General features: G+C 47.2%; 2 protein-coding genes across 4 annotated transcripts in view; one reads left to right on the top strand and one right to left on the bottom strand.

Moving 5' to 3' along the window:
• The first annotated feature begins 5,442 nt into the window (after positions 1 to 5,442).
• Positions 5,443 to 10,775, top strand: pln2 (phospholamban 2). 2 transcript variants are annotated; one of them, XR_012925812.1, is made up of 3 exons: positions 5,443 to 5,600; positions 9,081 to 9,490; positions 10,261 to 10,775. XR_012925812.1 is itself a non-coding variant. In XM_076017379.1 (2 exons), exon 2 carries the CDS (start codon positions 9,235 to 9,237, stop codon positions 9,394 to 9,396), a length of 162 nt encoding a protein of 53 aa, XP_075873494.1. In that variant the 5' UTR covers positions 5,443 to 5,600; positions 9,081 to 9,234; the 3' UTR covers positions 9,397 to 10,775. The 2 variants fall into 2 exon arrangements, 1 of the variants encoding a protein (XP_075873494.1); XM_076017379.1 differs by having other exon boundaries at positions 9,081 to 10,775.
• Positions 10,776 to 14,026: 3,251 nt separating this feature from the next.
• Positions 14,027 to 21,216, bottom strand: part of fam184aa (family with sequence similarity 184 member Aa) — a 45,042-nt gene continuing 37,852 nt past the window's right edge. Inside the window, exons 18-24 of one of the 2 annotated variants that reach the window (XM_076017241.1) lie at positions 20,225 to 20,352; positions 19,273 to 19,457; positions 18,942 to 19,088; positions 18,256 to 18,373; positions 17,270 to 17,374; positions 16,095 to 16,249; positions 14,027 to 14,651 (exon numbers count right to left, since the gene is read on the bottom strand). In XM_076017241.1, the coding sequence (XP_075873356.1) occupies positions 14,537 to 14,651; positions 16,095 to 16,249; positions 17,270 to 17,374; positions 18,256 to 18,373; positions 18,942 to 19,088; positions 19,273 to 19,457; positions 20,225 to 20,352 (953 nt within the window). In that variant the 3' untranslated portion in view covers positions 14,027 to 14,536. The remainder of the gene's footprint in view (positions 14,652 to 16,094; positions 16,250 to 17,269; positions 17,375 to 18,255; positions 18,374 to 18,941; positions 19,089 to 19,272; positions 19,458 to 20,224; positions 20,353 to 21,216) is intronic. The other variant, XM_076017247.1, reaches the window with a different exon arrangement.

The following is a 21,216-nucleotide window of genomic DNA, read 5'->3' as shown; positions in this document are numbered from 1 at the left end:
GAAGTGTGAGCATAAACAGTTAGACGTTTCCTGAAAATCTCAAATCTGTGACTGAATAGTTTCCACTATGTTCCACATCTTTCAGTACCTCCGCTCTGTTGTATTTTTTATTTCAGTGTGGCAACCTTGATTTTTGTTTACTTACTTTTTTGCCAAGCACACAGCATGAGAATCACTTGTTGCTGATTTAAAAATAATAATAAATAAAAATAGGTGCATTCTGAAATGAACCCTAATCCATGGAGAATAACACTCACAATATGTGAACCAATAAAGAATTGTGAAGCTGATTGTTTTTATTTTTATTTTTAAATCTTTCGTTTTCCCCCCCCCCCCATGAATTTTTGTACTCTCGCATTTTGTTGGTCTCAGGGAATTATATTTGCTTTGGTTTGGCGACACCTGCTGTCGAAAACGTGGGAACTACGTTTGAACAAGGACGGGATGCTCAAAATTAATTCCAGTGTTTTGTGTGCTCTTTTATGAAAAAAGACGAAAGAGGAAGAGTGACAATAAGCCAAACATGAACCTCGAAACAACAGTGACGGGGCAGATCTGTCCACACGGTGGCGCCGTCATTCTTCACAGGGCTCCATTGAGTCGCTGTGAAAGGCAACAAGCACTCCGTGACCTCCAACAACATTTTGGTTTACATGTATTTACGTGATTAACAATCAATGGACAGGTTAAATTTGAACTTTTTTTGGGGGGAAAAAATTAAAACCTTTAAAACCTTTAAAACTCATCCACTGGGGGCCCTTTAAAGTCGCATCGAAAATTACACTTTGAATTTCTGACTTGTTAAAACAAAACTGTGCCTGTTCGCAGGATGTATGCGGAGTCGCAAATATCATAATTTTACAGTTCTTATCATAGAAGTCGCACGGTGATGGAGAGCAAACGGCGGCGGGAGGACAGGCTTGACGGACGGTTTGTGCCCCCCCGTGGGGGACGCGGATGACCCTCTTCTTCAACGAGCCTTTAAAAATAGAGCTGATATTTTTCCACTGCCTCCATCCAAGACACACGCAAGAAAAAGCCCCTTTATAGATACCTCGGCCCCCAATCACAAGCCTGGACGACTACCCAATCACACGCCCCCACAGCCGGGAGGCCGCATGGCTACAGCATCATATCAGGATGCTCCAAATAACTGCGGCCAATCGGAGATTGGACTGGACGGTGCAGTAGCGTCAGATCGGTGGCAATAAGTAACATGACTGTCCTTCAGCTGAGCTGAGGACAGTTCAGACAGCAGCCAAATCCAACCCAAAGCCGGGGACTGATGATGAATAGACTGCGCTAGCAGACAAAAAAAGTCCACTTATTGTAAACAATTATTGTATATTGAGGATAAAACATAAAAATATGCAATCGAAATAAGACTGAATGCTTTTAGTCACAAGCAAACAGACAACAAAATAGAAATGTATATGATACATGCCGGAGTTTGCATGTTCTCCCTGTGTCTGCGTGGGTTCTCTCCTGGTTCTCCGGCTTCCTCCCACACTCCAAAAACATGCATGTGAGGTCAATTGAACACTCTAAACTGTCCGTAGGTGTGCATGTGAGTGTGAATGGTTGTCTGTTTCTATGTGGGGGGGGGATGGGCTCCAGCAGACCCCCGTGACCCTGTGCTCGGGACTAAGCGGGTATGGAAAATGAATGAATGAATGATACATGCCCCCTAGTCACAAGGGGAACTGAGGCTACAAAGTCAGCCCATTTCCTTGGAAACCCGTGTTGTGTCGGCCCAACTTCTGTGGATTTTTTTTTCCATCATCCTCATTTCATATAATGACAAATTAAATCACAGTGGAAGCAGTGCATATTTTTTTGCACGATACTTCACTGCTAAATAAAGACCTTTTATGATCCCATTCACACACACACACACACACACACACACACACACACACACACACACACACACACACACAAGCACGTGCACACGCGTACGCACACACTCACAGGAGTGCGGCCGTCCTGTCATAGCTCCCTTTGTGAACGACCTTTATTTATTGACAGTGCGATGACACGGTGTTGTATCAACGGAAAGAATGCTGTTGTGTGCTAATGAAGGCTAATGATCAGCACCTTCTCTTATGCATGCAAAAACCCAATGCCAACTGATGCTCTTAGAACCAAAGCTAAATATCTTACATTTCGATGAAGGTGACTGTTCAAAAAGGAAGGAGTGTCTCTCTTTTGCTATTTTTCTTCTTTTTTACTTTGCGATGAGACTCTAAGCGGAGGTCTGGCTAATGAATTGTGCGACTCATCAGTGTGTTTGCCGAGGAACAAACAGAGCGGCAGCTAATGGCGATGTTCTCATTAGTCACCCCTAGATTCTCCTGCCTGGCGGCCAAAGAAAACAGAGCCACCGCGCGTCCATTTGACTCGCGCTGCTGAACTGCATCAAAACGTGATTCCCCCACCTCCCTGTTAGGCTCAGCCAATTGAACCTGAGTTGATTCAGGTTTCTATTTTCAGGAAACTTATCAGGAGTTATTTTTGGATTCGCTGAGATCAGAGGCGTTCCCAAATCCAGGGACAGTTGGCCAGAATCCTTACCGGCGTGCGACTGTGATCTTTATTTTTGGGGGCAACGGCGGCCGCCTAGTTTTTTAGTGTGGTTTCACTGAAGCGTCGTGGAGCACATAGCCGGGATGGTGCGCGGCGGACGACGGACGGATTTGAAAACAGACTGCGGGGATTCCGATCCTGGCGGCTGCGCCTCGGCTTTGTGGCCTTTGTGCTGTGTGGGAACGAGCTGGACGGCCGAGGTGTTCGGGATCGTTTGCGACAGGTGGAGATTAGGCCAGGTGTGCCGGTTGCGGTCGGCTTACTAGAAATAGGGCGAGCATCAGCAGCTGGGACTGGGTACAGCAACCGGGGAGGACTCCGCTTGTTGAGTGCGAGCCCTTGAACTCTGCGGCGGAAAAACTCTCCGGTCCGCCCTTTTCTGTGTGGGAAGACAGCGTGTGAAAGCGTGTCTCGATCCAGGCTCATTTGGCGGTTTTTGTTGTGGGACATCAAAGCTAAGACTCCGAAGGCAATTAAAACTACCCAAAGGAACCAAGGGTCTACTGGGGTCTCCCAAACAACAAAGACGTCACATATTTCTTCAATTCACCGACTCAACAAAGATCAAAGTTCTGCTTTCTTGTTGCCATTGTTGTCTTGTCCCGTCTTGGCATCCAATTGAAATGTCCGCATAATCGGTAAAACCGCGTTCTGAGACCGACCGCCGGCTCCGGGGGGGGGGGGGGGGGGGGATAAAACTGGTGGAAGGCTTCTTCGCATAGCTGGCTATATCTGGAGAACAGTGGGAGCGAGGCGGAAAGGGAGAATGTGTGTGCGCGAAGCTGCCAACAGCAGCACTAAGCCTCCAAAGTAAACACAGCTGATGGGGAGAAACCCCCCTCAACCACACTGCCACGCCACGCCCACTCATCCCCGTTCGCCCCCAGAATGCACGACCAAACCGTCCGTGCTTTTGTAAATTCACGACGACTCGCAAACCTCGGCGAGGCCTTGGGGCCTGGTGTGGACATCGGGTGCGATGCAAAGCGTCGCCTGTCGCCGCCTCCTCTCCGGTTTTCCTCCATCGGCCGAGCCGTTTCCTCTCCTCCTCTTCTCTCTTTGGCACCACTTGATGGAGCGGTCGGCATTTCACCATGTAAGGCTGCAGTGGAGGCCCGAACTCGGCCGCTCCTTGGAAGAAAAGAGGGGGGGGGGGGCAAGTGTTTTCTTGTCTAACAGACTAATAGAAAAATAAAGGGGGCGGTGTGCTTGTGAGATAAAAGGTGAAGGGAGGGGGGCAAGAGGAGGAAAGACGGGATGAAAAATGGAGGGAAATGAAGGAGGAAGGTGATGCAGGGAGGAGAGGAAGAAAGTAAACAGAAGAAAGAAAAGTAGGTCAGCGGCTGCGTCGATGCAAAACTGCGCCTCCCCTCGCGGCTCACGCTAAGCGGGCCGAAGTCTGAGAACGACACGTGCACACGCGACAGCAAGACAAATCGTCGTGGGCCCCCGTTTGAAGCGGCGGTTTCCCTTTCATACGGGCTCGTGAGGGTTGAGCTGAAGGGACGACCGGCGTAATGATGGGAAGCCGGAGAGGCAGCGGCATCGCACTGAAATCAGAAGCTCTTGATAAAGATTTGTGCGTCTTCAACAAACAGTGTACAAATGTGACGGCGTGCAGACGGAAGAAAACACCTGACCGTGATCTGAGGATGTGTGTGACGCAGCTGCCTGACCCCGGACACGACTGACAGCCTGTTTACAAGCACGTTCGCCATATAAGGCGGACGCATTGCTTTTCTGGGACACAGCAGGGGGGGGGGGTTATTTATACATTTTCCATCCCCATTTCTTCTTTTTTTTTTTGTCTCTCTTTTGGAACATCTTGTCGCTTTTGATTCCTCCCGGGAGAAAGACGCTGTCCAGAACACACACACACACACACACACACACACACACACACACACACACACACACACACACACACACACACACATGAAAAGACACAGCCAACAGCCGCCGATCGCTCTGTGTTTTCTGACAGAGATCCAGATGAAATCACCGGCCAAAAATCGCTCTGATGTGACGGTCTCTCTCTCGTGTTGGGTAGTGGGACCAGTGCCTTCACGTCCACAAGAGCCTTGCCAGATGAGAGAGAGAGACCGTGGAATCCCCTCACGTCTAATTTGGATAAAGGTACAATGTGGGGAAACTGTTCCGCAGCAGCTCGTATATAGAGATGACAGACGTCAGCTGTTTGTTTTGGAACCAGGCTGCCGGCACGATGAAGACAATGAGGGGCTGGTTGGCGGCCGCAGTGAGATGGATGACAGGGACGCCTTCTAAAGAGGGGGGAGGAGTCTAAATACGGACTGGATGGTGGTGGGGATTCTTCTTGGTATATGTGCCATCAAGTTTTGCATTTCACAAAGGCAGGTTTTGCTCAGGAAGTGAAAATGGTTAAGACACATGTATTTTTTTGGGGGGGGGAAAGTCGGTACACAACACAAGTAAGTGGTAGTAATGGGCACAACCTCCTTCTTCTACTATTGTCCCAACTATGCGTTGTCCATCTATAGAGCAAGAAGGTGGTGGGTTTGAGTCTTGGGCCCGGTGCCCTTTCTGAGTCTATGGGTTCCCGCCTCCTCCCACACTCACCAAAAAAGTCAGTTGGAGACTCCAAACTGTGCACGTGCACCAAACTGGCCACTTGTCCCGGGGTGTGACTCTGCCTTCGGGCCAACGCGGCTGGGATGAGCTGCAGCACCCCTGCAGAAGTGGGTGGATGGATGGATGGATGGGTGGGTGGATTTCACTACGCTTCATGTGTCCAAATTCACGCATCGACATCCAGACGGTCCGCTGCGTGTGAAGCGACCCACTGACCCCAGATCAGTGCCTGCTGGGGTCGGCCCTGCCTCTTCCTCTCTCTCTCTCTCTCTCTCTTCCTCCCTCCCTCCTCCACTCTCTCCTCCTCTGCCTCCTCGTCCTCCTCCTCTCCTCATTGGGCTTCCAGCCGTGCAGAGAGCCGCGTGTCTGACACTTCTGCCCCCAAAACTCCCGCAATCAGAGAGGTAAGGAGCAGCGAGCGGAAAGCGTGCAAGTGTTTGTGCGTGGGTGTGTGTGTGTGTGTGTGTGTGTGGTGGGTAGTACTGAGGGTAAAATGCTGGGAACTAAACAAATTCCTCACACATGAGATCAAGATAGAGATGGATCTCAGCAAACGGGCTGAGGTTTAGGGAATTTTTAGGGAGACTTTTGGCAGCCAGGTCACTCTCACCGTGAATGATTTTGCACTTCTGATTTCAGGCAAAGTGCTGCGGTGAACTTTGAACGAAGGGAAAACCAGTCATGGCTTAGATCTCGCTATTGGAGATTAAATCAGACACACAACTGACATACAGAGGTGAGACTTGGATCTGAAGGAGCATCATGCTGGTTCTGAAACCCAAGTCGGGGACTGCGAAAAGACTACAGTGCGATTGCCTGTTGCGACTTTGCATCACAGCAGTTTACAAAAAAAACAATCTGATAACTGTGCTCCGCACATAGCTCCGATCTTTACGTCATCAAACATTTTGCTTTTGCCAAATAAGGACCATTTATTGTGGCCCCACTAGGCAGGATTTCATTCCTCTTATGAAGAGGATCTATTTCTTCCTTCAGCTGCTTGTAATATTTTAACAACTAAAGCAAAAGCAGAACAAGCTCTCTGACTCCTGTCTGGGTCAATATGTCGTGCCTTTTTGTTGCCTCTTGGTTTTACCAGCTGGTGAGAAAGATCACAATTATGTCACTAAGAAAATAGATTTTCTCAGTCCACTCCTCAAAGTTTCAGGCAGCTGTAGCTAGTGGACAGAAAACAGCTCAGACTTTTAAAAAATAATCATCAATAAGTCCATGTTCTGCTTTCTACCACCTCAAAGTGCTTGCTTTGCTAAAAGTATTTTGGTCTTCAATTTCAAGGGGTACCCTAAGCGACCTTTATCAACTTCCCCTGTTGGTCGCCACGCTTAACTCTTGGCAGCGTCAACTGATTCAGCTTTACTATAACACGGAAAAGACTTACCGGATTTTGTCTCAGATACTCCACTGATCTGCCACATGCTAATGTCATTGCTGAGGTTACTTGCTCCCTGACAAATACGAACCACATATCTAGAGCCACAGTGCAGGTCTGGAGAGATCTTTCTATCTTCAACAGCTAGCTACCTAACTACCATTGAGATGCTAATAACATATTATAGATAAGTTCAAACCCCCAAATTAAAATGCATACATTGGACCTTAATAGAATTCGATATAAACTTGAAAAAAAAATATTATGTTAAGCCCTTTTTGTCGACAGTCAGAGAGCATGGGGGAGGTTGTACCTAAACTTAAATTTTGAAAGTCTTCAAATCAATAGGTTTTTGAAGGTTAGCTTGTACACCTGAAATGACACTCAGCGGCCGCTTGGTGTGAAGTCTCTGACCACAAAGATCAATGAAGTCCGACTGAAGGCAGTCCTTACCCTCCACTTGACGCCTCCATTCCTGCAAGCGCTGCCAGGGCAGCAGCTGCGCCCCCACACTCCAAGTGATGACACAAAGATGGTGGCTTGGAAAAATAAGCGAGGCTTCTGTCGGGATGAGGAGATATGCGCGCTATGTCTGCCACGCCGTCGGACGCCATTGTGTGTTGACTGAAGATATTTTATCTTTCAAAAACTCATTTCACTTCAGCCGTGGGGGGGTGGGCAGGGGCAATGCAATGACAAATTGGAAGATGAGCCCCCGCAGCTTGCCGTTTCGTGGCGACCGCTTGTCAAGTTGAAGACACTTTTGACCTCACTTTAAAGTGGGGTCAAAGGTCAGAGAACCAAGAAATTGACCTCCAAAGCTCGCTAGATCAAAAATATCTGCAACCACCGCCTGGTTATTCAAAACATGAAGTCAAATTTGCAAAATCAAGACATCATCCGTCTGTCATCGCCCAATAAGTACACCAGCTTGATCTTCAACAGGCAAACACAGTCAGGCTGTGACATGTTTCAAACCTCTGTGTATTTTCACTACCCCCCCCCCTCCTCTCCCCCCCTCCCCAACCCCATCCCAAGAGTGGATTAGATAGAAATCCTTCCAAACCTTCACTCGGGTCAAGCACAGGAGGCCCTGCGTCAAGGTGCGAATGTGTCAAATGATAATGACTGACAGGGGAGAAGATTACGGACGTGAGGGGGGAACAAAAGTAAAATGATTAAAAATAGAAGTGTTGAAATGTCTGCTGAAGCCTGAGGTGACTCCCGTTGTGTGTCCTGGAGTCTCGCTGACAAATGCCAAAGAACAATGGCCGGCGGACGACTTCCAGACAAACAGGACAACGGCAGCGAGGATTAACACTCTGGGGTCTCTTGCAACGGGGCTCCAGGAATAAACACTGTTTGGCATTCTTTAATGTGAATCACGAGGCCGCGGCGGACAATAGGGTTTTTTCAGACCTTTGTAAATATAGTGGGCGAACATGGCAGAGGGGATGGTAGAGTGGTACGAAGTTTTGAGGGAGGTGCGGCTCAACCCGCTCAGGGGGCGCTACGCCCTCCCTGCAGTGACCACTTCAAAGTCCTGAATAAAGTCAATAAATGGCTCCAAAATCTTTTGGAATTTTTGTTGCCTTGACTTATGTTTATTATTCTTTCCAAAGGTAAGTTGGACAATATATGTTTTAACCATTTGGAGATGCCAGGTCCATTCAAATATTTCCAATTCAAAGCTGTTCATGTTTTTGCTATCAATGCACTGATATCAATAGAAGTACTTTCTGCTTTACTAAAGTTATGTTCATCCAGATATAAAGAATAGTTTGGAATCCAACATGATCTGTTTTAAAATGATCTTTTCAATAAAGTTTTTCACTTCTACTCAAAATGTTTTTATTTGGCTGCATTCCCACATACAGAGTATTAACGTACCTTTTAAGCCACATTTAATACATATGTCTGGTATGTTCCTATTGTACTTATTTAATTTCACAGGCGTTGTGTATATACACATGAACCACTTGAATTGTAATATCCTTAGACGACTACTAATTGACAATCTGTGGACTTTACCGCATGGCATTTCCCTATCCTGTTCACTGACATTGGCCCCCAACTTAGGTCTAGCTTATAGCTTTGAGTCTTATAGCTCTATTATGCGTCATTAAGACCTTAATTCTAGTAGCTATGTCCCGAGGGGCATGACAGGGAACGAAACGCAATTTGTTGTCTTCGCGAGGGCAGCAACTATCCCTTTAATCGCTTCATGCCGTTGACGTGATTCAGGTCGCATTTTTCCGTCAGACGCTCGCAGCTCAGCCGTGAAGGCACACGAGCCCAATTCGCCGCCGTCACTGTTATTCTGGTTCGACGCGTCATCAGACATCAGCTGGCGCCTCACTTATCGCGGAACTGCGTGTCCTGATACTGAAAGGTCGAAGCAAGACGCCGACCAAGAGGCACATGACAGAGGCCAGGTGGAGTTCATTGAAGTGACAGCCTTACCTTCCTGATTTTCCTCTCACTTCCTCCACAGTCTTCGGAAACCACTGCAAAGAGCTGAAGCTGAAGAGCAGTAAGAACCGGCGTCGACAGGCAACCCTGACCCTTGAAACCAACGGGCCCGGCGGTCTGAGCCTCCAGCTTTTCTTGTCGCCCTCAAAGCCACGCGCCAAAATCTAACCCCAACCATGGAGAGGGTCCAACACATGACCAAGTCAGCCATTCGCCGGGCGTCCCAGATCGAGGTGAACCCCCAGGCCAAGAGGAACCTGCAGGAGCTCTTTGTCAACTTCACCCTCATCCTCATTTGCCTGCTGCTCATCTACATCATTGTCCTGCTGAGCAGCTGAGGAGATGGAGACAGACTGACAGACGGAGTGTGTGTGTGGGTGTGAGTGTGTGTGTGCAGGTCGCGTGCGTCCACCGGGATTAGGCTAAAATATGGTGAGGGGATGGCGGGGTGATATTCCCTCCCTTACATATGTCAGCCAGATTCTGCTTGACCACGGAGGTCACATCAATCTGTCGTGAAGGCAAAGTCCCGATAGCCTGTATGCCTTTGTATTCACCTGCTGCTCATGTAGAGTCACACTCTGGCCACATCACAATGTCTCGGCAAGGGGCCAAGTCCCACTGAGTCGGAGCACCCGACAAAGTCAAGAGCTAAATGATGGCGGGAAATGATTTTTCCATTTCTGCTTCCTTTCTTTCTTTGCTCCAGCCAGAAACTCAAGATAAACAGAGGGTGATAAAAAAGTCCATAATATTGAATTGGAAGCTTACAAAAAGATGGAAAATATTGGAACTGGAAAGTGTGTAATAAAGAGTAATAATGTCCTGAGTCAAGTATCATTGAAAACAGCCCCCTGAATTCTATTTCCTGCTTTTCTGGCAGAAGTTGAAAGTGCCTCTTATTGCATCAAGAGGTGAAAAGGAGTCATGGATTCTATAGTATTATTTAGTCATGTCAAAAAAAAGTTGACAGCTAGTACTCCTATTTAGAAAGATAAATTACACAGCATGTTGCACTGCCACCAGGTGGTTACTACCAAGCAAGCCTTTCTAATAATCAAGGATGTTCTTTTAAAAAAAATATATATATCTATATCATGAATTTAAACGTTGGTGTAAAACCAAATGTGACCTTTTTTCGCTCGAGCAGTAGCACAGCCAGCTTGTATGAAGACGTTACGATGTGGTCTTTGTCTTTTCAGAGAAGCACAGTCAGAGAAAAGATGATTTTCGCCTTCCACGCCCTCAGTGTATTATATTCAGAACCTGGATGGGACATGATCGTAACACTTCAGCTGTAAAATGCAGAAAAGCTTTCACCGCCATCGACTTATGTACAAGTTCGCTGAGTTTATCAGTTGTGAAGGAAACATAAATTTGCATGGTTTGATTTTAGCTATATCCATAGTTTATGTGGTGAAGTGTCTCTCAAGGTCAAGCTAATGTCGAGAAATTAAAGTATAATGTGGATTCATAAGCGCTTTGGAATAATGTATCACTGCAAGCAAACATTATTGTCAGTGTGTCTGCACTCTTGTGAGGAAAAATGTGAAGAAAAAATATATGCTGTGCTTAATACTATGTGTTGAGAAAGCTTTACCACCTTTGAACTGTTAAAACACCAAAGCAGAAGCACAATTCTCAAAAAGTAATAAAGGACGATGTAACAGGCATATATTTTCTGCCATTTATGAGGCGTCATCAAAACACATTTTTTTTTAAATGTGTTTTTATTTCTTGTGACACCAGTGTGGACAATTTGTTGTGTAGTTAACGTGACCGCATGTATTAGTGATGAATTGTGTACGGAAGCTTTTGGAGGACATAAAAAAAAACAAAAAACAGACATGACAAGGCTTTTTATCTCACAATCAGAATTTTACTGTTTCATAACATACAACAGAAATTATATAAATATAAATAAATATCGTTAATGTCATTATCATACAGTTTCCTTTAAAAATGGCAGGACAGACATGGTTCAATGGCATGACAGTCGAGAACACAGACGCCGACTCTTCCGCTCGTGTTTTCCTCTGCCTGGCTCTTCTCCTCCCGAAAGCCAGTTCAAAGTGAGGTGAGCTGATCCCTGATCAGTTTGAAACCAAAATGAGCAGCTGAGGCCTGTATGCGTGCGGGTATAGGCGCGGGGGTGTGTGTGAAAGAGAGATGACGTAATGGCAATTGCCTGCACTTCTGGTATTGGCCACAGGAGGCAGACTCAGCCCACTGACGCAACAGACAGACCAGTCAAAGACCAGTCAGACAAAAGGGATCAGAATGAAATATTGAGTATTCGTGAACAAAATACATATGCAACGGATGAATATGTACATATTCTTTGTCACTTGCTCAAATAGGTAATTGCAACTTAAGGGGTGGCACAGTGTTTATCTGTTTCATCATCAACCGCCTCACCACGTCCATTCAGGAGTTCTTCTGGAGCTTTGCCTATCCATGGGCTTAGTTCTCAGACAGCTTCTGATTGGACCGACCGTTCAGGAAAAGAAAAAGAAGTGGACAACAAGTCCCTAAAGTGCTCTGAAAGTACTGTGGATGACTGGTCCTGATGCCGAGACGCACTTTGGATTTTGTATAGCTTGTGGTGATCCACAAACACTCTGAAGTCAATGAAAACTGTCCCCCAACATCGTGCCTCTTGGTTTGGTCTTTCCATGGAAAAAAAACGACGACAAAAAAAACAACAACAACAATCTTTACAGTCTTCACAGTGTGCATGGTGGAGAGAACCAACAGACTGTGGTTCCACGAGGACGCTTCTTTGTTTGCTTGTTATTTTGGTCCCATGTATTTTTTGGCAGGTCCAGGGTTGATTTTATTTTAGAACATCTCCACATGTCCAAGCTCTGGTAACAAAGGTGTCATTTTTATTGAGCGCTAATACCAGAACATTTTCATATTCTGATGATATCAGACTATGGAAAAATATTGCAAAAAACAAAAAACAAAACAAGAATCTGTCACAATAGCAAAACTGATAGCGAATTGAGCTAGCCTGCCAACTTATGCCACAAACAGAAATACCATTTCTATTGGGAGACAACTGGCTAAGTTTCGTGACTGGAAAGAATATGGAACTCATGCTAAATCACAAGTATTTAAACTGAAACCAAAACAAAAACATACCAAAAACTTGCATGTACTCCACCAAAATAATATGCAATAATAAGCCGCAGAAAAACTGACACTGACATCTTGGTGTACTAGCGATATTAGCTCAAAGTTAGCCCTGTCACTTCAGTCCAGCCTGGTTCTGCCTGAAATGACTTAGCCCTCAAGTTCTTCGGGCGTTCCGACACTTGAGGATGTTCTAAAACAAATGACGTACAGGTTGGTGTTTGCAGTAACATTCGGTCAAACTAGAAGCCTCGGTAGCATTTAGCTGCATTCGTGTCAGGATGCGGCGTAGAGACATCGCAGCTGTCATCGATCAGATTTGTCACCGGCACACACACATGGCCACAGGAAGTGCTTCTTTAAAAAGTATGGGACGTACCCGAGGAAGGAAACCCTTGTTTGGATCCGACCCAGCGTGGGAAGAGCAAGATTGATGTCGGTTTTCCACAGAGGAGGATCCGAACAGCGTCGCGGGAGACTGGCTCTTGTCAGAGAGACAGCGAGCTGCCCAACGTCCGTGAGGACGACTGAATAATTTGCCAGAAATTAGAGCACCTCAGTGCGCTTGTTTGCCTGTGGGAACGCGCATGTTTCTTTGCGTACCCATCAACGTCCCCTCGCTCAAGGGTATGTCAGACTTTTCTTGGGGCTCCTGGCTGAAAGGTCGTTGCTAAAACCTGGCGCTTTGCTTCTTCTAAACCCCCAAAAAGAAGGCCAGAGGTATGAAAAACCAAACCCAGTAAAATATATATGACTGCATAAAAAATAAATGGGAAGATCCTTGCTAGGATGAAGCAACGCTGCTCTTTTCAAGACCTTCTCTCAACCACCCCTTAGTTTATTCATTTCCCTGCGCGCATGTACAAAAAAACCTCTGAGCTGAAACACCCAGAGTCAGTTTGCCGCACTGAAGCGTTAATTTGGCCGATATGTTACTGCAGAATACAAACCTCTTTGTCCTGCTGCCACAGACTGAGTAGCTTGGAAACTGTACATGTCGGCGACGAGATCTCCGCGGACCTTCGGTGGTCGCGAGCGCGAGGACGACGTAAACTTCAGATCAATTTAAAAGAGAAAAAAAACAGAAATAAAAACAAAAAAACAAATAAGGAGGACAGTGCACCAAGAGACAGTAGACATGAGGATTTCAAGTGAGCGACAGCAGCATTATGATAGTGTTGTTTGTTTTTTCCTGTTTTCACATGCTCTATGGCCTGCCCCACAGCCGGAGAGGCGCAGAGTGGGCGGGGTCGAGGCGGCGACCCCGCCTCCCGGGCTCGTGAATGAAAATAAGTGCTGTGACTTTTAACACCCCTTGGCATCGGTGAGCCGTCGAGAAGCGAAGTCGCCCCGGGCGCCCGAACCCACCCCTGCACCCTCAACCCACCCACCCACCAACGCACGTCTCCGGTCCACTGGCGTCACAACACAGACCGTAGAAAAAACAGTAGCTCGTTACGTTATAAATACTTGGAATAGTAAAAATACGAGGGGCCGCTGGATCGGACGTGACACTGGGGACGGCCGATCGAGTGGCCCCCGGAGATCTGAAAATGACTTCCAAACATATACTGTATGTACACGGTCAAAGCACTGGGACAGGGAGGGCGGAGTTTAGCTGGCCGCCGCTGCTGGTGTTCGTGTCTTCGGTGGCGTTAGTTGAGTACAGAGGGAGGTTGGAGTCGGGAGTCTACGCCGGGAGCAGTGGGGGGGGGGGGGGGGGGGGGGGTAGGCAATGTTTCTCTTGCTCTGGGCTGAAAGCTCACTTCCTGTTGGCTTCCAGGTACGGCGAAGAGACAACAGCTTGTCTTGAGGTCTTGAGGATCGGGATACTGGAGATTACCCAGGTTTTTTTTTTTTTCAGATTACCTTGTTGCCAGTATCGAATGACATTGCCCTGCCTTTAGGCGCTCAGGGTAAATCAAAAGTATTTTTCAGCCAGAATTACGAGGGTTATTGGTTGAAGATTCCCTCAAAAAGTTGAGCTCCTTCCCCCCCAAAATGACTTTTCAAGGCTTTGGATACGCCAAGATGCCAATTAAAACTGGACGGAGGGCTATTTTGGGTTTTCAGGGTGTGATTCATGGCAAGAAGCACCACAAAATATTCTAAAGGGAGGCCGCAGATTGACACGTTAATGAGGTCTCGCATCTTGACGGTCACGCCACCAACAACCCCCTCTGCACTTGACGTCGCAGACGGGGAAGCCGTGGCGTGTTTCATGTTGTCCAAATGACCATCAAGGAAAATAAACCCTCCGCGAGGCTCGACGCCGAACTCCGCTGCTCCGTCCCATTGCTTTTTGTTTGAAAGGATTTTTCTGTTTTGTTTTTTTGCGACTCAGAACGTGAAGTACTGCGAGTACAACTCCTCTTCTTTCTCCACGCGCTCCTTGCCTTCCCCCGCCTCCGAGTTCTGTGGGTCCGACTGCGGCGTGGCGTCGGCCTCAGGAGGGCTGAAATAAAGACAGGAAGCGTTCACAATGCACGGCGGCGAACAGCAAGCGTGCGCGGTGGGAAAAGGTGAGGCCAGGCTCTGGGCTGAGGGGGGGCGTCGGCGTGAGGTTGGCAAATCCAGGACATAGCATTTGAAAGGTTTTGTCCTCCTACCTGTGGGGAGCTCGCTCAGATGCAAGGACTTCTGACACATGCAGAGAAGGAACGTGGATTTCTGCGTGAGTTGCAGGTCTCCGCTGTGACCGAGCCGGAGAAGGGGGGAGACCCGAGAGCGGCTCTGACTGCTGCCTAAACTCCCGCACGCCCGCTGCTAATACGACTCTGGAGAACAAAGCCTGGGGAGACGACTCGGCAGGGAGCCGTGAATTCAGAAGTCGTTCCAGTTTTGCTCTTTGCCAGCGACTTGAAGACTTTCACCAACCCCCACCCCCACCTACTCCCTCAACAGGAGTTGTGGGCTTCTAGCTTGGTGCACTGAAGCGATATCAACATTACTATCCTCCAGCGCGAAGCAATTTTGGCCACACCATAAAGGCTTGGGCGATGGAGCAAGGTCTCAAAAGAACCTCGGTGGGCCGGCGGCAGTCTTTGGAACTAAACGAGCGGCAACAAGAGAGTTTTCCTGGTTTGAAGTCACCTTCTATCGCCCTCCAGCAGCAGACCTGCCGCAGCTTTTCCAATCAACGCTCGCGGGCGTCTCGCTTTAATCTGCCACCTTTTTTTCATCCCTCAAAAGAAATTACAAATCCCAAGATCTCATGAGATACCTCGCTCCCAGCGCCTCTTTTCTGCCCCCCGCCTCGCCGGAACTTCCTTCAAACGCGTTCCGACGGAGATTCGAGTCTCAGTGATGCGCTGCGGGAGGCCAGTTTGGCTGATGGGAAGGAAAAAAAAAAAATTGAAAACGAGATGCTGACGCAAAATGGATCAAAAAGCGGATTATGTCAGCTTTGCGTTTCTCTGCTGACCGCCAGCTGAGGCCGAAGTTAATAAAAGGCGCATGAATAGTTTTAATTTAGTCGCCAGTGCCGGATAAGGCTTTAATTATAAAGGTCAGGCTTGGTGGCGCATATGACACATGATTCAATTTCTTCTCCAAATCCCATCAATAGGTAAAATCGAGATTCAATTTGCTTCCATTGCAGTTCCTCAGGTGGCAGCTTTATTTTTGCAGAGGATCTCACTGTGGGGGTTTTGATCCGCATCTCCACAGATCCGTGGCGAACGTTCTCAAGGCATCCACCAGTTTCTTTATCACTTTGGCGGAAGGGCGATCAAAAAAAATCGGGTATGGGGAATGTGGGCGAGAAGAGCGGAGGGGGACAGGGGTGAGTTGCGGTGAGAGTTGCAGGCATTGGGTGGAGGTGGTTGTGGGTGGGGGGCAGCAAGCATCCATCCTGCCGGGCCGGCGGAGGCGCGTCTTTTTTTTTTTTGGATCTCACCTCCGATAACTTGGCGGGCCCTGATGCTGCGGCAGGGCTTCCTGAGGATGAGGAGCGTGTGGAAGAAGAGCAAGGCTCGGCATGGGATGGTGAGGAGGGTGATGATGATGAGGAGGATGAGGAGGAGGAGGATGAGGAGGAGGAAGAGGAGGATGCTACGGAAGAGGAGAGAGAGGGAGAGGGCTGAACAGCAGTCAGGAGGAGGCGGGGTCTTCTTGACCCCGCCTCCTCCAAGTTAAAGGCGTCTCACTTGATGTCGTGTCGCTTCCGGTCGATCAAATGTCAATGCGAAGGTTGTTTTTTTTTGCACTTTTTGCAAATCTACAGGCACGGAATGAAAATTTGTGGAGAGTTTTGACACATTTGCTTGAATTGCTTGAAAAACTTTGGATTACTTGCAGCTGGGGGTTTGGTAATGATAATGATGCTCAACTTTGATCAGCATGCACCATCCGGGTCTTCCAACAGATCGTTTCAAGGGAAATGACGCAGCATGCGGCCGATTGTAGGCGCGCAGATTGAGAAAGCACAGCCGCCCGCCCGCCCGCCCGCCATCCTCATCAGTCACCACGCTGCGGTTTAATAGTCCCGCTGCGCTGCCTCTCGACCGACTGAGCTTTGATTGAAGCCGGTAAGAACGGAGCCGCTGCAAGGAACGATAGGGGAAGAGAAGGAGCAAGAAGAGGAGAAGGAGGAGGAGGAGGAGGAGGAGGAGGCTGCCAATCTGAAAATCAAGCCTTATTGTTTTGAAGCGAGTTCCTGAGGATGCTGCAGTAGCAGCAGCAGCAGCAGCAGCTACGTCTCGGCAGCTTTGCCTTTTTTGTTTGCGCCGTGTCGCTAAAACGGACACTGGACGCAATAATAACAAGGCCTTGTTCCGTCTGCAGCTTCGGCATTTACGCAAACGCATGGAGAAGTCGGACTCGGACTCTCTTGGATTGCATGTACGTGGAACTCGACCGTTTTGCTGGACGCCAAGCACTCGAGTGCACTCAGGGGAGGTTCACGTGTGCAGGGAACTCAATAGCTCTCCAGCGCTTTTCACGGCGTGGGCGTCGGACAAGAGGGCCACCTGCCTCCGAACGACGGGGAAAAAACAGCAAAGGCTGCTTGGCTGATGATGTTGCTCGCGGCGCCCACATGGTGGCGGCGGCGGCGGCAGCGGGACCACTCACCTTGATGAGAGGGTTGATGACGCCAACGTTGGCGCTGGAGTTGAAGACCTTGTTGAAACCCGTCTCTCGGTTGACCAACTCCAGCTGGTAGAACTTTTTGTCGTCCTGCGAAGAAAAAAGGGAAAAGCATTTGGAGGCAGAAAACAAACTATTTGCTTATTTGGACTTTGGAATACAGCTAATAAATAAGAGCATGCCACTTAAAATGGGGTTAATTTTATCATTATTATTATTATTATTATTATTAATAATAATAATAATAATAATAATAATGATAATTCATTTTATCTATAGAGAGCTTTTCAAAGTCCTCAAACACACATTACAAAAAAAGAAAAGGTTAAAAGGTTAAAAGACTTTACAATAAAATCCAGAATGTGGAGTAAAAACAGGGAGGTGAGTGTCAATTGTAGTTCATAAGTAACACAAAAACAGTCATTGAACATGAAAAGCAGTTTGGAGAAGATGTGATTTGAGCTGTGATTTGAATGATGGCAGGTCAGGACAGCCATGGTTGTAAGTTGGGAGTGAGCTCCAGAGGGTGGGGGCAGCAACAGAGAAGACATGGTCCCTCCTGGTATTGCGCTTGGTCTTGGGAATGGTGAGAATTCTTTCCCCCTTGATTACTCCTAGAATTGCTGCTCTGTACAGTAAAACACATGGCAAGGCTGATTCACCTGCGAGCAAATTCTAAAATGTGGCATTTCCATCAAGGGGCGGCGGTCATTTCCTCCCAGCCGACAGGATCTCAGAGCAGTGACGGTGGAAAGGCTTCGCTCACCGTGACCTTTACACCCACTACTGGCTCGTCACTGTTACCTCGGGATTAATTCGACGTCCACTTTGTGTATTTTCCTGCTTTCCAGGTGCAACGACGACAACGCAACACAGCCATCACAGCCGCAACCTTCTCCGCTCGAGTTGCCCTTCCGCCGTCAGACACACAAAGGGGCAGTTCTGCGGAGAACGGACCGCAGGGAACCTACCACCAGCTTCTTGACCAGAGCCTCCCTCTCGGTGACCATCTCTCTGAGCTCGGCAATGATGTGCAGGTCCTCTGGCCGGCTCTCCCTGTTTCTTAACTTCTCCTCCGTCCCCTCCAAACTGAAGAGGTGCGCGCGCACACACACACACACACACACACACACACACACACACACACACACACATGCATGGAGACGGAAAGGTTGACATTAAATTTGCACGCAAAACAGAATAAGAAACGCAAAACACAATTAAATTTTCAAAAAAATATTTTTTTTTATCATCTAGAACAGTTGTCAGCCCACAATGGGTTCTAAAATATGACAGAGGGAGACGGAGCAGCAGCAGATGGATGGAGGGTTTTTGGTGAGCCACCTCACAGAAAACATGTGCTTCAATGCCAATTGAAAAAGAACAAAAGCAAAGTTACAATAAAATCAGTGTCATTAAAGCCCCTCGGTATTTAGCTCTTTATTGAGGAGTCTTTATTATGACTCTTAAGACACTGAAAATAATGATAAAATATAGCTGTTTTATTACTAACTTACTATTAATATAATTTCTTCAAGTTTGGCAGGCCGAATGAAAAAGCTTAACGGGCCGCATTTGGGCCCCGGGCCGTAGTTTGCCCACGCCTGGTGTAGATATATCTTTTTTTTTTTTTTTTTTACCATCTTTTGACACTCACATTATTTGCAGAGCGGTGATCTTGTCCTTGAGGACCTCCTGGGCCTTGTTGAAGTCGCAGAGGATGATCTGCAGCTCCCGCTGGTGGATGAGACTGAGCTCGCCCATCTCCCGCTCGTGTCTCTTGGAGAGGTCCTGCTCGTGGGCCCTGGAAAAGAGATGATTTGTTAAAAATTGTTTTTAAATAGATTCTAGGAGCCGAGACACGGCGATGTGCAACACAGTTAGAAAAATTAAAAAGACAGCAAATCTGGACATTCTTAACTGCAGTAGAACACACACACATACACACACACACACACACACACAAACCCAGCGAAACCATCCCGGACCTTATCTGCTGGTTGGCTTCGCTCCGCACCCGCAGCACCTCTTTGCCCTTGAGCTCCAGCTCCCGGGTCAGAGTGCTGATGGTCTCATTCAGCGAGTGGATCTCGTGGTCCAGGTTGGTGATGCGGTTGCTGCGGGAGCACACGTCCGCATCCAGGTCCGAGATGCGCGCCAGGAGCTCTCGTTCCTGCAAGAGGGAGACGTTGGAAATGTCATCCAGCCCCTTCAATGTCAGGACCCGTATTGGGCCCCTGTCTGCAGCTGCGTTTCCGTGACCCCTAGAATTGCGAAAAAGCTAAATATCGCGATAAAAACCTGGTCATGGAAACACCTAAACTTGGAAAAACCTCTCAAACATGGCTAAAAGGTTTTGATGCTCTCATGAGGTGTTTTTTCACACGTATCGAAACACTTTTTTCGCATTTACACGTCACTGGACGTGACGTACAGGGTCATGTGACCAGTTTACTTCAAGTGAAAATGGCACATTATGTTTGGATGGAGGAGGGGACGGAATATTTTTTACAAGTAACAATATAACAACCATTCTGGACGACAAACAAGATCGAAATGCAGATTTATACAAGAAATTTTGGACGTCCATCCTCCTCAAAGTGGGTCTCGTGGGATGAGATTTTACAAGAAATATGGCTTATGCGCTTCACTAATTCAATTCAATGGAAACCCCTGCATATCGCAATTGTACTTTGTCAAAAATTGAGAAATATGGCTTCCATTTTGCGAAAAACTGTCATGGAATCAAAGCTTGTGCCTCTCTCCCTCTCTTTCTCCCCAGATTCTGAGCTGATTGGAGCATCGGGCTCTGAGACGTCGCATGTGTTGCTTTGTCACACAGCCAGTTCAGTTTTGACTATGTGTTAATCAATTCAATATTTCTTTTGTAAACTTTTAAACCGTGTTCTTCCACCTCCCCTCGGACCCGCTCTCGCCCACCTGCTTGTGGCTGTGCTCCATGGCGCTCTCCAGCTCGCGCTTGGCGACATTGTTCTCCTTGAGGTGGATCTGCTTGAGGTGCTCGATGGACGTGGCGTGGAGGTGGTTGAGCTCCGCCCGCAGGGACGCTGAGGGGAAAGAAAAAAGGTGCAGTTCAATGAGAGGTTCCCATCTACATTCCTGAAAAAAAATCTTGAAGGTCCAGTGTGTAAAATTTGGCTCAGTTTCTGAGTTTGATCTCGGTGAAAGCTTCCGATGCTTTGTACAACAGTGTCTCTGTCTTGTTGATGAGCTTCGTCACGTTTTAGGTCATTATTGTAATTGAGCCTCATCTCTGTTATTAACATAGCATCGCAAAGCGATTATCAGGAGGAAGGTGGGACGCGAATATCAGATTAAGTTGCACATCCTCCAAACTAACTCCCAGAATGCTTTGCTGGAAGACCTGGATGAAGAATAAAATGTGTGGCTGCAGCTACTGGGAATTTTATATGTTTTAAAGGTCCAGTGCGTAAAGTTTTACTTGATTTATGACTTTGATATTGGTAAAAAACTTAACATCCTGCCCATAAATATGTGAATAAAAGTATGTACTCACAGTACATTTAAAATCATTTGTTTTTTCTCCCTTTAGAGAAGAAACACCTGTTTCTTCTTTATCTTTACTACTTTCTACACTGTCGATACTGAAGACATCAAACAAATGACCAAGATATGTGGATTAATGTGGCATAAGAAAGGAAATGTTAAATACCTAAATATGTTGTGTTATATATATTGTATATGAAGGGTGGCTGTTCTAGAGCATCTAGCGGTTCTTTCAAGTTTGGGCAGAGTTGAGGTTGACCGTGAAAATAAAACACACTAAACTTGACAGTCATTTCACACTTTTTTGTTGAATACATCTTCCATATGTGTTCATTTGATGCTTTGAGTGACAATTTACAATCTAAACAGTCATGAAAATGAAAGAAAAACCATTCAATCAGAAG

The sequence above is a fragment of the Nelusetta ayraudi genome, unplaced genomic scaffold, assembly GCF_046127955.1.
Source record: "Nelusetta ayraudi isolate G7.1 ecotype Tasmania unplaced genomic scaffold, CSIRO-AGI_Nayr_v1 ptg000006l, whole genome shotgun sequence".
Taxonomy (NCBI): domain Eukaryota; kingdom Metazoa; phylum Chordata; class Actinopteri; order Tetraodontiformes; family Monacanthidae; genus Nelusetta; species Nelusetta ayraudi.
The sequence above is the reverse complement of the archived record's forward strand: the minus strand, read 5'-3'. Positions and strand labels throughout refer to the sequence as shown.

Coding starts and splice junctions, on each gene's coding strand:
- pln2 (XM_076017379.1), top strand. CDS start 9,235: ATGGAGAGGGTCCAACACATGACCAAGTCAGCCATTCGCCGGGCGTCC.